Source organism: Bidens hawaiensis, unplaced genomic scaffold (genome assembly GCF_021521415.1).
Source record: "Bidens hawaiensis isolate Kalapana, Puna unplaced genomic scaffold, B.hawaiensis_p1.1 tig00008375_1, whole genome shotgun sequence".
Lineage (NCBI taxonomy): Eukaryota > Viridiplantae > Streptophyta > Magnoliopsida > Asterales > Asteraceae > Bidens > Bidens hawaiensis.
In genome coordinates, this window is record NW_027491593.1 from 844,422 (window position 1) to 861,372 (window position 16,951).

General features: G+C 34.4%; 1 protein-coding gene and 1 pseudogene across 2 annotated transcripts; one reads left to right on the forward strand and one right to left on the reverse strand.

Moving 5' to 3' along the window:
* Positions 1-325: 325 nt before the first annotated feature.
* On the reverse strand, positions 326-9,301 carry LOC143637683 (V-type proton ATPase subunit a1-like; annotated as a pseudogene). The gene is made up of 18 exons (XR_013154477.1): positions 9,018-9,301; positions 7,496-7,540; positions 7,064-7,174; positions 6,808-6,915; positions 6,413-6,523; positions 6,161-6,334; positions 4,939-5,076; positions 4,752-4,859; positions 4,563-4,670; positions 3,708-3,856; positions 2,885-3,038; positions 2,642-2,776; positions 2,353-2,559; positions 2,097-2,280; positions 1,389-1,472; positions 1,098-1,291; positions 953-1,012; positions 326-877 (listed from the first exon to the last, which is right to left on the reverse strand). The product of XR_013154477.1 is annotated as a V-type proton ATPase subunit a1-like (transcript).
* Positions 9,302-13,902: 4,601 nt separating this feature from the next.
* LOC143637670 (NEDD8-specific protease 1-like) lies at positions 13,903-14,685 on the forward strand. The gene has a single exon (XM_077105001.1). The coding sequence runs from the start codon at positions 13,912-13,914 to the stop codon at positions 14,581-14,583; it is 672 nt and encodes a 223-aa protein (XP_076961116.1). The 5' UTR covers positions 13,903-13,911; the 3' UTR covers positions 14,584-14,685.
* The last annotated feature ends 2,266 nt before the right edge of the window (positions 14,686-16,951 follow it).

The following is a 16,951-nucleotide window of genomic DNA, read 5'->3' on the forward strand; positions in this document are numbered from 1 at the left end:
TGGTTTCATCCTAGACATGAGAGAACTTGCTAAGAAACATGCTTTAACTTCCAAATCATAGGACAAGGTTATGCTCAACGGTGAAAGATAAGTCAATGCTTCGTCAACATATACATCGACACGTTTTACTTAAGTAATTAATTCATGTGTATTGAATAAGTAATATTACATTTAACTTATAAAATCAAGTTCTGTAATGAGATTCTAATTCGACTCAAGTTGGACTCTAAATATACCATGACCAAAAATTAACCGGTATAAATATACCTGTTTTTCTATAAAACCAAATAAAAATATATGTATAAACTATTTTAAATAGCAATATCTCAATTCTGAATTTATTTGAAAAGTATATTAAATTTTGTAAATCTGTTCATTACCAGAATCAGAAACCAATACCAGAACAGAATAGAATATCTACACAAGAACTAATACCTTGGGGCAATCCAATATCAAGGAATCCCCTCTTTACAACACCTTGGTACCACCCATTTCATATGAATCCGGACCGGGTCTCTACAAAACTATGTTAATTCAGGCTGCACACACGTCATGTAACCCTAACTAGCCAAAATTCTGTGTTCAAAAACTTTGAATGATGTGATGGGTGAACGGGCTTTGACCATGTTGACCCGGGAAAGGTGAAAAGTGAAAGGTAAAACTGTCATTATACTAATCTTCGTCATCAGCCAATGCTGCAAAGGAGAAAGGTTTAAACTTATAACCGTCGCCTCCATAGAACTTGTTTTGAAATTCTACCCAATGCAGCCTCAATGCATGAAGGAAAGCACTTAGTGTCTCCATCAAGAGTAATATAAACGCGGTTGCAAACGCGAATACCGCGAGACCCACAATCCGTATCAAGATGTTTTCATACCTACAAATTCATTTTAAGTGAATAATAAATCATATAGAATTTACTGGTGAGTATTATAATTTTAAAAAGAATTACCCCCATGCAAGGAGAAGAACTTTCTCGTAGAAAACAGTGGACAGCTCCGAGTGAGCTAAGCTGTAAATAACAATAAGCTATTAGCTAAAAACCAATAGATGTTGAACGCGATATAATTCTAAAGTAAGGTTTGTAAATGTTGTACCTCAAAGCCCATAACCGAAGGTATGAAGCAGTATTGGAAACGGAACCGAGTACAAACTCGATAGAATGTATCATCTGATGTACAAAAACCTCGCTAAAATTAAATTCTTCTTCATGATGCCTTGCTGAACCGGGCTCAGAGTCTAAATCTATCTCAGATGACCTAAGAACCCCATATGTACGACCTTGAAATCTCTAAACAAATATCAAGCACAAAACCATTAAACTAAGAGACAAAAACATTAGACAATATCTCAAACTTGATTAAATAAATGTTTGAGAAAGTGCATACCTCAGCATGAAGTTTCCTCAAAATAAAAGGTTTGGGAAAAAGCATCCATGGAACCGCAACAAGAGCCGAAAGCAATAACAGGATCTGCAAAGATCTATTCTTAGAAACCATTGGGACTTGAAAGTACATTTAGATTAAACAGGCCATATTCATATGGGTCGGGCCAAGTGGGTTGACCTGAAACGCTTTTTGTCAGAGAAAATAATTTTGTTTTAAGAATAATAAGTGTCAAATAAAAATGATAAAAATTATTTTGTTTTATTTGAACAGTTAAGAAGGTTTTATGCATTAAAAATAAATTGTGGACTGAATTTCAAAAAGACTAACCCCATTTGACCAGTTTCCTTTTTAGGTATTCTTCCATGTCTAAATCCATGTGATGTAGAGCTGAGCAAGATTCAGGTTGGACTGAGTAACCAGAATACCTGAGCCCGGACGACCCAAGACCGGATTAAGCATATTCGGTACGATTTTCAGACTTAAATTTTGGGGAGAATTTGGGTTTGGGTCCGATCCGGGTAAACACCAAAATGTGAAACAAAAGTTTCGTATTTGGTCCTGGCCTGACCTGAGACCAACCCAACCCGAAAAGACCACCGGCCTTCTCTTCAGTCTTCATTATATTAAAACTTGGTTCGGGTTCAGTCCAGTTTCAACCAGACACATAGCCCTACTGGGATCAATGATAAAAGAGACAATAAGTTGTACCTGAAGTGGCCTTTGTCCCCAAAACAACTCATTCTCACCGAGATCATCAAACGGACTCAAAAACATATAAATCATTACATGATAAAGATCAGCTTGAGAACCCGTGCACCACTTTATGATAATCAGAAGTGAGAGATACCCAAAAAGACTGTTTAAAAATATCATCTGTGGCACAAACTGATACCTGACACATTTACACCAGTTAGTTAACTAACTAATGTCATAGATCCTTAAAGTTAAATAATATGATATAAACCTGATATCCAATGAGTTGTTGAAGAAAATTGAATTAAAGTAGCTTAACATGATTCCAAGGTTCATCTGTGCAACACCAAATAAAATAGACATCTTCATTTTAAGTGAGTTCAAGAATGGTAGCTCTGAACGACTACCACGCCAACTAGGATCTACACCAAACGGATACGCATCACGGTATTTGATTAAACCAATTGTATACGCATCACTGTCAATAAAACAGAAAATGGTTGTTCAGTGTCAGTGACAGATGCCATGATTATATAATATCTGAACATGTAAAAATATACCTGCATGAAGTGTCGCGGCATTTATAAGCAGATTTACCGAAGATGTGATAAGGAACCGAAAAGAACTCGTTGTATATTAGACCACAATAGATTGTATCTGCCACCAAATAACATCTCCATAAAGCTCCCAAGTTTCTGCAAGAAACAATGAAATTAAGATTCAAAAGGTGTAAACATATTAATAATATTTTCAAGTTTAAAGTACCAGATTCAAGTAATGAAAAGGAATTTAATAATACAAACCTGAGAACTAAGCTTCCGTTCACGAGCTATGAGAACTAACGCACCCAACAATAAACATATTCCGTGTCCCCAATCACCAAACATGACAGCAAAAAGAAATGGAAAAGTTATTACAGTATAAACTGCTGGATTGGCTTCCTGGTATTTAGCAACACTGCAATGAATAGAACTTATATATCAGCAACTCCCAGACACAAAACACAATCTTAATATAAACCAAAATATATAAATTTTCAGTTCCATGTAGGTGTGTGTAAATGAACCAAACGTTCAGTGACATGTTCACGAACTGTTCAGCAGGAAGTTTGTTTATGTTCATTGATTAACAAACGAACGAACATGAACAATTTGTTTTGTTCATTTAATTAAACAAAGGAACATGAACACATGTCTAGTTCATTTACGTTCAATTATGTTCGTTAGTTTATTTTTTCTTTAATGTTCAATTGAGTTAGTTTGTATACATTAATTGTTGATGATACTATTAACGAATGAACATAACCAAGCACAAAAATATTCACTTTCTTAATGAACGAACATGAACAATAAAAGTATAAAACCTTGTCCGTTTAACTGTTCATGTTCGGTCGTTGTTGGGATAAAGTTAAACAAACAGACATGAACATTGTATTCGTTCAATTCGTTTACAGGCCTAATTCCACGCAAAGATGGGTTGCTATACTAATATTGCAGCAATAGTTTATTAATCATGATAACAGGAGTCTTTTATGAGCATCATTCTAGAGAAACTATTTGCAGTATGAATAACTGAATAAAATACTTAATTGATGCTAAAACAATATTTGGATTAAAGCAGGTTTACCCATAGGCGTCAACGATTTCTTGGTAAGCATTTGTGAATGTATTGGTCCTGAAATATGTTGGAGGTGACTCAACAGGATCCATGGTATGGAATATAATGCCGACTTGTGAGCTGCTGTCAAAAGTTGCACGTTGCAGTGCCTCTTGAATCTAATGTATTATATAACATAATCCGGTAAATAGAAAGTAATAGATAGGGTTAATAGGTTTGGAAAAAAAAATCAAATGTTACTTAAAAGCAGAAGCAATTAGGCTTATAAACAAACCGAACATTCAGTGAACCGTTCGGCGGGAAGTTCATTTATTTAATAAATGAACGAACACAAACAACACTTTTTATTCATTTGGTTAAATGAACGAACTTGAACGCATGCCTCGTTGGTTCATTTATGCTCCTAGTTTATGTTTGTTGAAGTCCATTTGTGTATTCCTCTAATTTTTTAGGTCCATTATAATGTAATCTAGTTTTATGAAATTAAAATATCACCCATTATAGTTGGTAAAATGTTATTTAAAATTTTAGGCGCAGTAGATTGATGCTCACCGCTCACGTTTACTTATAACTTATGTCCGATCATCTATGTTCAGTAAGTTAGTTCAGTACTTCAGTCCGTTAATCCGTTTACGTTTATTTGTGTTCATTTTCGTTCGTAGATTAATCGTTTATATTTTTCACAAACAAACATAAACGAATACGAACACGTTCATTTTCTTGACAAACGAACAAAAAAAACTCTGGCCGTTTAATTGTTTGTGTCTGATAGTTTGTTTGGTTAAAGTTAAACAAACGAGCATGAACATCTCATTTTCGCGTCCGTTTGATTTTTACAAGCGTAAAGCAATGCAAACGCAATACCTGGGGTTTAGCAAATATGGGGCACCACCCCTCTCCAACTAGACACTTCTTCGTAACATCAAAGTTTAACATATTCAATGTATCAAAAACGGCTTTCTCTCTTTTAACCTACAAAGTCATCAACTTATATACAGATGCATATACTATCAAAGTTTAACATACAAAGAAACAACGATAAGCACACCTTACCATGTTCATCCATGTTGTTAAGTGGACCCCAATGGAGTGAAGAGCAGTATTCCTATGACGAATTCCAACATCTAAAGTGGTTTCTAACTCAGAGAGCCGTAACATAACCTGCAAATCAGCAAAAGGATAGGTTAATAAATGCATTTGATAAAAAAAGGAAGTACAAGCAGTACATTTGAAAACATACCTCTTGTGTTATTTGAGTCTGCTTTGTTAGGTCCTCTGGAACAGGATAGCAATTTGCACCAAATGCTTCACAGATTTTCAATATTTTTGTCTTCGCTTGCTCTCCAGAGAAGAACACTACATATATAGTTTTCTCAATCTGCGAAATGGTATAAGCGGAACAATGACAATTTAGTAACATCCTATGACAAAGATAAAACTACATGTGGCGTATTCAGCTAATTAACTTATGAAGGGGTCGACTTGGGTTAGTTTCAGATGGGTCAAACAAAACAATTTTGCTAAAAAGAAATGGGTCAAACGGGTTGAATGAGACAGATCCTGCCCCAAGTGTATTTAACATGTATACAACCTCCTACACCACTTTCATTTAAAGTTGTATTTAATTGTTGCAACGCAATACGTTTGTAATCAAATTTAGCGCATAAAGTTTTATTTAGTTAGAGTGAACTAAGGAGAATGTTTGGTCAACTGTCAACATAAGCAAACATGACCCATAACCCGTTTTCACCCGTGCTGAAAGAACTACATGTTTTTAGGCCTGTAAACGAACTGAACGTTCAATGAACCGTTTGTTAACCGTTCAACGGGAAGCTCATTTATTTAACAAACGAAAGAACATGAACAAAATTTTTAGTTCATTTTCTTAGATGAACGCATGTCCCGTTCATTCAATTATGTTCATAAACATTTGTTTATGTTCGTTCATTTATGTTCATCCATTTACGTTTGTCCGTTGGTTTACATTTGTTTAAGTTCGTTCATTTGTGTTTGTTAATATATCCATTTAAATGTTTAGGCCCATAAAAATTTTAATTAATTAACTACTTAGGCCCAATTGTTCACATTTACTTTTAATTTGTCTCAGTTATGTTTGTTCGTTTACATTCGTTAACCACTCGTTTATACTGTAAACGAACATAAACATTCATGAACACGTTCACATTCTTGACAAACGAACATGAACAAGAATTCCTCGTTTGTTTTAAGTGTTTGTGTTCTCGTTTGTTCTGTTACTGTTAAACGAACAAATTCTTTTACAAGCCTACATGTATTGAGTCATTGACTCTTTACAACCCGTACAAACCGCTCATTTTGCCACCTTTAGTCAGAGAATAGAGATTTATGAGAAAATGAAGTGTAAATAACCAGTAGAATAATAACTGTGTACATGTACTTTCGTACTTATGGCCATAGAGAGCAAGAAAAAGAGGTGAACAAACCATTTCAGAAGACATATGATCCATGATGAGGGCATCCGCAGGCGCCTGATTGAAAAGCAAATTCCCCCTTGTTGCACGAAACAACATTCTCTCAAACAATAAGACCTTAGATTTTGTGATAATGCCACTTATAAATCTAAGACCAGATGAATTTGACGGTCCTGATTGAGTCGCCTGTGTGATTAACAGATTTTAAATATCCACATGAATACATGATAGAACCCCAAAACGCAAAAGTGCACAAGATTTAACCTGCTCGAGTAAGGAGGCTGAATCTGGATAATCACTAGGGTACACGTTCTCATCTAGTTCTGTGCCTTCTGCAGTTTCATAACTCTTACCTGAGACAAGAAAGCCTCCTGCCTAAAGATACCATTATAATATTCAGAATCTAATTTTAGAGATGTTAATAATGTGTGAATAATCATGCTAATAAACATTTTGACCAAGAGTAATTGTTGCAATTTACCATACGATACAACTGAAACCATAAAAAACTTGAAAACAGTCCAAGCAGAGATGCCTTTACTCAATATTCACAACAAATGAGTTTTGTGCGTAATAAAAACAAGCATGAAGCATGAAAGTAAACTATAGCAAGTTAGATGGCACGTTTATTATGAAAACAAGCATTATGCAAAACCTACCTTCTGCAGCACCATCTTGAACTCTAGTAGCTCATTATACGTCTGTTGTAGTTTCTCACTATTAGCATTCATCTCAGTAAGTTCATGTTCATGCTCAACAAGTTGTACCTGCAATTACACACGCACACACACACACAAAAATTAATTCTGATGCAAATTATGTTATCTATACTAAAAACATGTTGGATGTGATCTTGTTTTCCTTTTTCCATTCTTAAATTTTCTCGATAAGTTTGTAAAGGGTGAAAGGGCAGACCTCTAATGCCTCCAAGTCGACATCTGGTTTCAGTGTAGGAAGATCAGAAGCCTTGTGTATCTGATCTTTGAGAAAACGAAGCTTTCGTGACATTTCAGCACATCTTTTTACCTAACATCATGGCACAATATGCAAGAAAAACAGAAATTAAACAACCTTTACAATTGTGATATAAAGCAAGACATTTAGGTCATCTGTTTGCAGATACAATTTAATTTATATGCATCATGGTGTGGTTGTAACAACAAATTAAAACATTGTATGTAAAGATTACATAAAACAAGATCCAGATTGCAAAGAACCATCATCTACGGAAGAGATTTGGCTTCAAGACAAAACATTCAATGGTATAAAACAAACCACTACCAAAAACATAACACTGCATGAAGAAACTAACAAGTGATCCAGCTACAGATATGATATAATCATTACCTGATTAACAAATGTTCTTTGAAATGGACTTTTATCATCATTTAACTGCAAAGACATATAAAAACAGTAAATTACAAAAATTATATGAATTAATAGAAGGAGAAACTAAGTGGGTAAAAACATAAATTTAAAATTGTACTCTGATAATATAGAATTGAACACAATATCCATAAATTACAAGATCAAACTTCCAAAGAGAAGAGACCGATATACAGAATTAGAGAAACATATACACATATCTCGTTTAACAAAATGTCAAACACTACTGCAATGGAATGAAATTTATGATTTGATCTGATATCAGTGAGGACTTATAATCAAAACATTTAAAAATTCTAATTAGCTTCTTTTTACCACAACATTTTTGTTTCCTTCAAAATAATGTAATTCTATCTCACATTAATTTATCAAGACTAATTAGCTCTTTAGCAAGACCTAGCCCCTATCAACCAAAGGACATAGAACAAAGTATGTGTGAGAAAAAGACACGTATACCCTCAACATTGTGCCACTCTAAAAGCTTCAAATGCTTGTAAAATACACTATTATAAAAAGAGCATATTCAACTGTCATAGTCCCCTCAACCAATGTATAAATCATGTGACTGTATCATCACACATGACATAATATTTCCACCTTCCTGAAACTTATTTTGTCATTTTACATATAATTTAGATAGGTTATCATAATTCCAAATAGCGCATTAGCTAACTCAAGACTGAATCATCAACCGTGTCAAGATTATCCTTTATAATGTCTGAGATGTTGTCCATAGATCAGCAAACCATCAACTCCACAGCATAAGCTAGTAAAACCTTTATAAAGCTATAACGTGCATAGATCAGATTCCTACTCTAGCTTTACATTGACTGCACACGAGTTCAATTAAACAGAACCTCACACAAAATCCACTTCATAAACAGTAGCTGTTAACTAAACCCTCTCAACCTACTCTCAGATATTACCAGTCCACCCTACAAAATCTGTTCAACAAATTAAACCTTACGTCACACATTTTAAGCCTCTAAACGGACATTTCAGTATCAACTTAAAAGGTTAGAATGCACAGAACAAGTCAGAAAACATTTGATCCACTCTAACAACTATGTGAAATCACCTGCATCATACTTTTTATCTCCAACATTCTGTAACTATAAGCTTGAACTACACAAAGAGACGGAAATCATTAAACCTTCTAGCACCTTATAATTCTACCACCTGCGATACTGTTTTAACATTTACCTTAATTCTACACAACAATAATGCTAGAGTTACATTCATTCTGAAGCTTACACCAAATTAGCATTAATCAGTAACAATTTTGAGCTTCCCAAACACTATAGATAGTATCAAACTATCAATTAGTTCAAAATTACAATAATATACAATAAATTCATAGCATAACCTAAATTTCAATATCAGCAATTCAGTAACCATTCAGATCAATGCAGCTATCCATACATACACATTCACATAAACATATAATTATACAAATAAATTTGAATTGGAAGCAGAATCATACGTCACGGAACTGAAGTAAACCGAGTTCACCAAGATACGAAACCGCACGGTGAGCCGACTCAACCGGAATGATCAACTGTACGGACGTCATCTTCTCGGACCGCATCAGATCCATCTCCGGCAAATTCCTGAACCATTCCATAATAATAATAATAATAATAACTATATCCTAACCTAATTGACTCCTGTTACTAAACCTCAACGAATACCGATTGAAGAATGCTAGATCTGTGAATTCATATTGCGTGCAGTACTTTCCGGATCTATAATATGCCTAGTGTGTGGTGTTTTCAGTGTGTTAACCGTCTATTGAGTTGTAATATTTGGCTTTGGATTGCTTTATGCGCCTATAAAGAAACCGTTTACTTTGCCACAATGATAATCTTACTCATTTTCCATTAACACGTTTTTGGATGCTTTTTTGGAAAATTATTAAATAACTCGTTTTCTTTATAAGCGGAGTATAATATATCTTGGAAATTGGAAGCCTAAAGACAAGTGGTTAACGACTTGGCGTAACTACATGTTTTGGTTGTCTTTTTTCGTCGCTTAAACAAAAATAAGCGTCCGTACTGTTTCTCTTGTAAATAATAAGTCCGAGATCATTCTTATGCATGACGGGTTGTTAGAGAACACCCAAAAACTAGAAGAGCTCATGAACGTTCTAAAAATACCATGAGTTTAAAAATCTTTTTTAAAAACATCTACTGTAGATGTTCTAATCTATTTTCGTTTCTTAAAGCAACTTTACATATAAAGAAAATGTGATATAAGTTATAATTAATTCCGTAAATAACAACTTAAAAGTTTCTATTTAATATGGGGACGGCTGATGGTTTATTTGGTTGAATGTGAAAGTTGCAAATTATTTTGAAACTTACACTTGTTATGGGCTTTTAGTAAATGTCAGCATAACCCGAGCAAGACCCGCGGAACCCACGAGACCCATCAAACCCGAACTCGTTTATGGTTAAAGAAGGTTGGGTCTCGGCTCCTTCAAAGACATTCCTACGACTTCGGGTATAACCTTTATTAATAAGGTTATTATTATCCGTTGTTTCAACAATCGCAACCCTTAATCTGTCATCTTCCAATCTTCATGTATTAATTCATCAATTATCTTTCAATCTTCATCACTGATATCCAATTTGGTATTACAAGTTTTATTGGTATTAAACTATGCTTTGATGTCCAATTTTGGGCTTTATTGAATTATGTCCTGAATGTGTATAAACACTTTCTTTTGCACAAGTTTTTCTCATAATTATTAAACAACACTATAAATACCGAACAAATATCACAAAAAGTTGATTGTTTAAATACAATTTGTTAAGCCCATCTTTCATCAAGGACCGGCCTGGTCCCAATGCTCGAATAAGCTATTAGACCTATAAAACCCCTCTAGGACTTTGTTTTATCATTAAACATGTACATATCAGACTCATCCGTTTCTATTAAGTAAGACCCAATGCTCACGCCTACCAGCCTTGCCATTATGCAAACGACTATTAATGTTATTTGCACGATATCCATACGAAAAAGTTTTCTTACGCTTAAACTATAAAAAGTATAAAAATATGAAATATTTAGAAATTATTCACACGTGACAAATTCCAAGAAAAATAGATATATAAAGGGTCGGCCATGGCATGGGGCAGAGCGGTCAACAACCATAGGCCCGACTACCCCGCTAGGCCCAAATATATATATTTTTAAAAGTTATATGTATTTTTACAAAAAAAAGAATATGTATATTTAATGTTTAAACTCAATTAGAGTTTTACTCGGCGCGTTGCGCTGGGCAGGTCGGTAAAACTCGGGCAATAATAAAACCAAATGTTATCAGTCGTAAGAGTTGAGGCGGTAAGTCGACACGAAATCGGCCGATTTCAGCCACATGTATTATTGTACCGGAACTAATGCAAAAATAAAAACAAAAAATTATAAAATTTGAGGTGGACCAAGTGGCGCATGCCTGTAAAACTCGGTCGTTTGTAAAACCCTAGTGTTGTCAATCTCGGGTGTCGAGACGGCGAGTCTACGCAAATTCGGTTGGTTTCTGTCATGTTCGTTACGGTATCGAACTAAAACAAAAACTAACAACAAAATCGGCATTCGGTTGGTTTTAGCTACGTTTGTTACGGTACTGAAACTAAAACAAAACAAAATTGACATTCGGTCGGTTTTCATTACGTTTGTTATAGACCAAAACTAAAATAAACCAAAAAGGACCAATAAGTGTTCAACCATTTTTCGTTACGTTTTTAAACGAACCGAAACTAAAGCAAACTAAAACGGTAAAAAGAACCAATAAAGTGCTGTAAAGTTGCCCAATCAGGACTTTACGGCACCAAACTTTGTAATTGTATTATATAATTATATAACAACAAACTAGGTCTAGTGGCAAAGAGGTACGACTCATAATCAAAAGTTTTTTTAGTTTTTTACGCAACCCAACCAATTTCAAAATTAAATTTAAAAACAAATTCTCAGAGTTGGGATATATATATATATATATATATATATACTAGTTTTTAACCCCCGTATTACAGGGGTTGTTTTATATTATTTGTTCTAATATTTATTTATTTTTTGTATTTAAATTTTTTTATTGTATGAAAGTTAATAATATAGTTATGGTTTGATAATAAATTGTTTGACAAATAAATGAGATGTTATAACTCGGTTTAAAAACTATATGGTTTTGATGAGATCCAAGACCCGTTTATTTCTTTTACTATAAAGTTGGTTTTTTAATTATAAATAATATTTATGAATGTTAATAATATACTTATGGTTTGATGAGACCCAAGACCCGTTTATTTTTTTACTACCAAATTGGTTTTTTAATTTAAATAATATATATATATATATATATATATATCTTTTTTAAAATAAATAAGATATTAATTTTTACTATATCCTATTTTATAGGTTTTTTACATCAATAATTTGGTGAGAATAATTTTTTATTTATGGAGATGTTATAACCCGTTTAAGGAATATTTGGGTTTAGTAAGACCCATACCCATGAATTCGGGTCAAATGCATGAGAAGTCTCTGTTTAAAAATCAAGCAAATTTGGTGACTTCAAAAAAAGGGGGAGCGACCACATTGCGACACATAGGATTTTTATGTTTTCATTTATATATATTATAGATATACTAGACGAGTGCCCGCGCGATGCAGCGGGTCTTTAAACGCGGACTCTATTAATTACGTAACAATTATGAGTGTTCATGGTTCGGTTTAAAACCTTGAAACCGTTTAAACTGATCATCGGCTTGGTTTCACGGCTGGGTTGATTACTCTCAGTTGTTGTTTTTTTTACTTCCTTTATCCTTTCAAGTATCATATTTTGACTTAGTTTGAATTGATGATACGGTTATATTAATAATCATTTTAAGCAAATTTTATTATCAAAGCTTAAACTCTTAAACCAAACCAGAACCATACCGTTAATAACAGTTTGGTTTCAATTTTTAATTGTTTAGTTTTCGTTTAAAAACAATCAAAACCGGCATTGACCACCCCTACGTAACATATTAATTTTTTTCAATTGAAAAAATTATAATAATATTATATACAAATTAAAGAGAATAAAATACTCGTTTTTATGGTGCATTATTTTTACAAAAATATTAACGTATGAAAAACTTATTGTCGTTTAAAAATCGTGGGTGAGAAGTTGGTTTAAGTTGAAACTGAAAACATGATATGGTTAAAGATGAGAAGGCAAACTTGTAAGTTGAGTGAATTGTGTTTAAAAGACAAGTTTACCATTAATTACACATTTACTTCATGCTTTTACGCTGTGTTCCCGAGATGAATTATGGAGAGAAAGGAAAAGAATCATTTCCGAATCATTTCCTTTCCTTTCTTTCCTCTTTTCGTTTCCTTTCCATCCAATTCTTTTCAATTTGGAAAGAAAACAAACTCATCCAATGTACACTTCATTTACCTTGTTTTTCCTTTCCTTTCTTTTTTTTTCTTTTCTTTAATAAAACTCGGAAGCACACATTTCCTTGTTTCTTTTCCTTTTCTTCCTTTAATGAAACTCGAGAACACAACATCCCACTTCTTTCTCTTCATTTCCTTTGCTTTCTTTTGTTTAATGAGACTCGGGAACATAGCGTAAGTGTTGTAAATTACTTAATTTGCACGGCGAATTATATATAGTACAGATAAAGATATATTCACCCTCAATCGGAACCTGCACTCAACCACCACGGACCAGTCTCTCAATCGCACTCTGCGTTCTCAGTCTCCACAGATCTCTGGTACCCCTAACTTCTTAACTTCTCCTTTTAATTTTGTAATCCCTAATTTTCCGTCAATTTGTCAGATTCATGCTGTTGTTACTTTTAGTTGCTAAGAATCTGTGTTTGAGAGTTTGTGATTTTGATTTTGATTTGTTTTATTATCGTCAGATTACAGTGAATATGCAACACATAAAGTTATGCACTAGCCTTGAATCTGTAATACTCCAAGTTAGTAAATGAATCAGAAGTTTTTCTTAAGTTATTGTTACTTTCAAACACCCTTGAGGCATTTCATCAAACACCTTGTGGGCTTACTTAAATTATGTGAATTAAGAATAACAACTTATCTAATATTAAATAAAGCTACTTCATAGCCGTGGACTGGAGAGCTCCACAATTAAGCGGCTCGGGTGGGGTAGTATCGGGATGGGTGACCTCTTGGGAAGTCACTACCTGAGAAATCAAAAAAATCCGAGAGCTCTTCGTGAGCAAATCGGACAATATTAGTGGCACGAGAGGCCGGATGTTACAAATCTCAACTTTATTATTGTTCTTATTGTTATCATGTCGGCGCGATGTATACTTATATTTTTTATTAATCAGGTGCCATATTATACTATTAACGTCTGCGACATGCCAAGATCTTCAGCTGATGATAAAATCTTGAGTTACAATGATGTCGTGCTCAGACGATCTGATTTAACGATTCTAAACGGTCCATATTTTCTTAACGACCGTATAATCGAGTTTTATTTCAGTTATCTTTCCTCATCACATCCTTCAGAACACGTCCTACTCGTCCCACCTTCAATTGCTTTCTGGATAATGAACTGTCCCGACATCGACAGCCTCAAAGATTTCATCCAACCCCTAAACCTACCCTCAAAAAACCTTATAATCTTCCCCGTTAACAACAATGATGACGTGGCGGTGGCAGAAGGCGGCAGCCACTGGAGCTTACTTGCATTTGAGAGAACCAATAATGTGTTTGTGCATCATGATAGTAACGGTGGTATGAACAAGAACTATGCAAAACGCCTTTGTAGATCGCTTGGTTTGTATATAGGCGTTTCTGATACACGTTATGTGGAATGTGAGTCCAGCCCACAACAAGAGACTGGTTATGATTGCGGTTTGTATGTGTTAGCCATTGCAAAGGAAATATGTGAGTGGTTTGATAGTGATGTGCCGAAAAATGAGGATTTGTGGTTTGCACGAGTTGAGGAACGTGTTACTCATGAAAAGGTTTCGGCTCTCCGTGCTGAGATTTTGGGATTGATAGTAAGTTTAAGAGGTACAAAGTGATGTCGTTTTATGTTGCTATTTACTTGTATTATGTATTTTGGAATTGTTGTGTTTGGTTTCTTGGAATGGGATTGCAAATTAATCAAATGTTTCGTTCTCATAGTTTGGTAATTAGTTTATATGAATGGAACGAGCATTTCAAAGATTTTGAGGGACTGTAAATGAACCGAACGCTAAGTAAATTATTTGACGAGAAGTTTGTTTATTTGATAAAAAAATATATATAAAGTGTCTTTTGTGACGTGTCTCGATTGTTTTTCTACATTTGTGAACGTTCATTGATGTTTGCAAATTACGGTTTCTTTGTGCAGATATAGTGAGACGTATTAGGTATCATAACTGTTTTCGAAACTCTACTTAAATTTGGTTGTGTTGAACGTCCTTCTCTTAATGCTTGTCTATAAGTTAAAGTCTATCCATATATTATATAATGTGTGTTTAGTGTATTAGCAAATGAAGATGAACAAACATAAATATAAACTTCATTTCCCTAACCAAGACAAACAATAAAACTTTGTTCGTTTATATTTTCGTGTTTGTTATACACTAAGTTACTATCGTATAGGCACTTAGGCAGTCCTAAATGGGGCTAAAGTGCATAAGCTAGAGGTGAAAAAAAAAACCCGAACCCGGAACCGCACCCGAAATAATAACCTATAGACGGTTTTTTAATGCCTAGGATTTTAATTTCCGTACCCGACCCTACCCGTAGGGTACGGATATGGTATGCATTTCGGTACTAAAACCCGAACCGGACCCGATTTGTTCCCGGTAATACCCGAAAACCCGAACCGGTTCAATACCCGGAACCGGGTATTTCAAATACCCGATCTATACTCGAAAAATACTTAAAAATACCCGAAACATACCCCTAAAAAGTGCAACATTTAAAAAAAATCCAATCTATACCCGAAAAATACACGGAAAAAAGGCCGAAAAAACCAAAAAATAGTGCTTTTTCAATACCCAGTTTTAGAATACCCGGTTCTATACCCGACCCGAACCCGATGCATTAGGTATGGTTTTTAGAGACAATACCGGGACCCGAACCTGACCTGGGAATTACTAATATCCGATTTTTCAATACCCGGTCATACCCGAACCCGGTTCTATACCCGGAACCGGGTATTTATTTGTGCACCTCTAGCAATCTAGCATAAGCTGTTATGGTGCTTTGACTGGTTATTGGCACTTTGGCAGAATTAGGCCCTTTATGTTATTGGGTCATGACTGATACTGGTCCAAAGACTGCTAGTCCAGACTGAGTCCAGACATAAGTATCGAAGTATATATTTGAATGCATTAATTCATTTAAAATGTTAACTAGGATAAATTTTAAATTATTAAACTGATATAAGCTTATTGATTTGAAGTTTAAACATTTATATGGAACTTCCAAATTTATCAAGCGTGGACTTGTGGTTTATCATCTCTCCAACATTAAACTAAAGCGTCCATAAACCGTAGAAACCATCTTAAAACAAAACAAATCAGTTGCTAAAGGATCAGTAGTAAGCTCAGAAAGTACAAATTCGCTAGATTACAAAACTAAGCAAGCCAATTATATGAGTGGAAAGGAAAGCAACCACCACAAACAAAAGAAACCCGGCACCCCTCTCAAATCAAACGGAAACATGACCCATTGACCTTGAATGCTAAAGTGATGGTGGAAACGTCTATCTTATCATTATCATTTTGTCTCATTAATATAAATCTAGAACTGGTTTTGCATGTTACAACCATAACCAATGATAGATGCTTTTCGGGGGATGAAGCGTGTATGAAGTCGTGTTTACACAACCATATTGGTCATAGAAAAAGACGGACTTGCAAATGTTAAAGTGAAGATGTTGATGCTTAAAAAAAATGAAAACATGTAGACGACATTTGTTCTCTTATATTATATGAACTGTGTTTTTAATTATATTAAATAACCTAATGTTATTTTATCTTCATATTTTTTTTCTTCTAATTTGACCTGGCCAGTTCGCCTTCTAACGAAAATTCTTGCATTGGCCACTCGTAGACCGTAGCTTATATGTTTGACAGAATTTGACCTGCCAACCCGCCTACACTACCATTTTAAGAGCATTCTCATCCCCCCCCCACCCCCCACCATCTCTATCTTGAATCACTCTTTAAATTATAAAACATCCCTCACATATTTTGATGGACGGGATGAGAATGCTCTAACACTCAAATTGCAAATGAGCCCACACCGTCAGTATAGAAACTGAGATTTAAACCTTGTATCAACCGGCATGCAGTTCTAATGAAAAAATAATAATAACTTATATAAAACTCTTGTTTGAGAAGGAATGAAGCATGAGAAGATCTAGGGACATAATTGTCAGAAAATAAAGTGAGA

Bases quoted from the DNA above. Each gene is read 5' to 3' on its own strand.
- LOC143637670 (XM_077105001.1), top strand. From the start codon at position 13,912: ATGCCAAGATCTTCAGCTGATGATAAAATCTTGAGTTACAATGATGTC.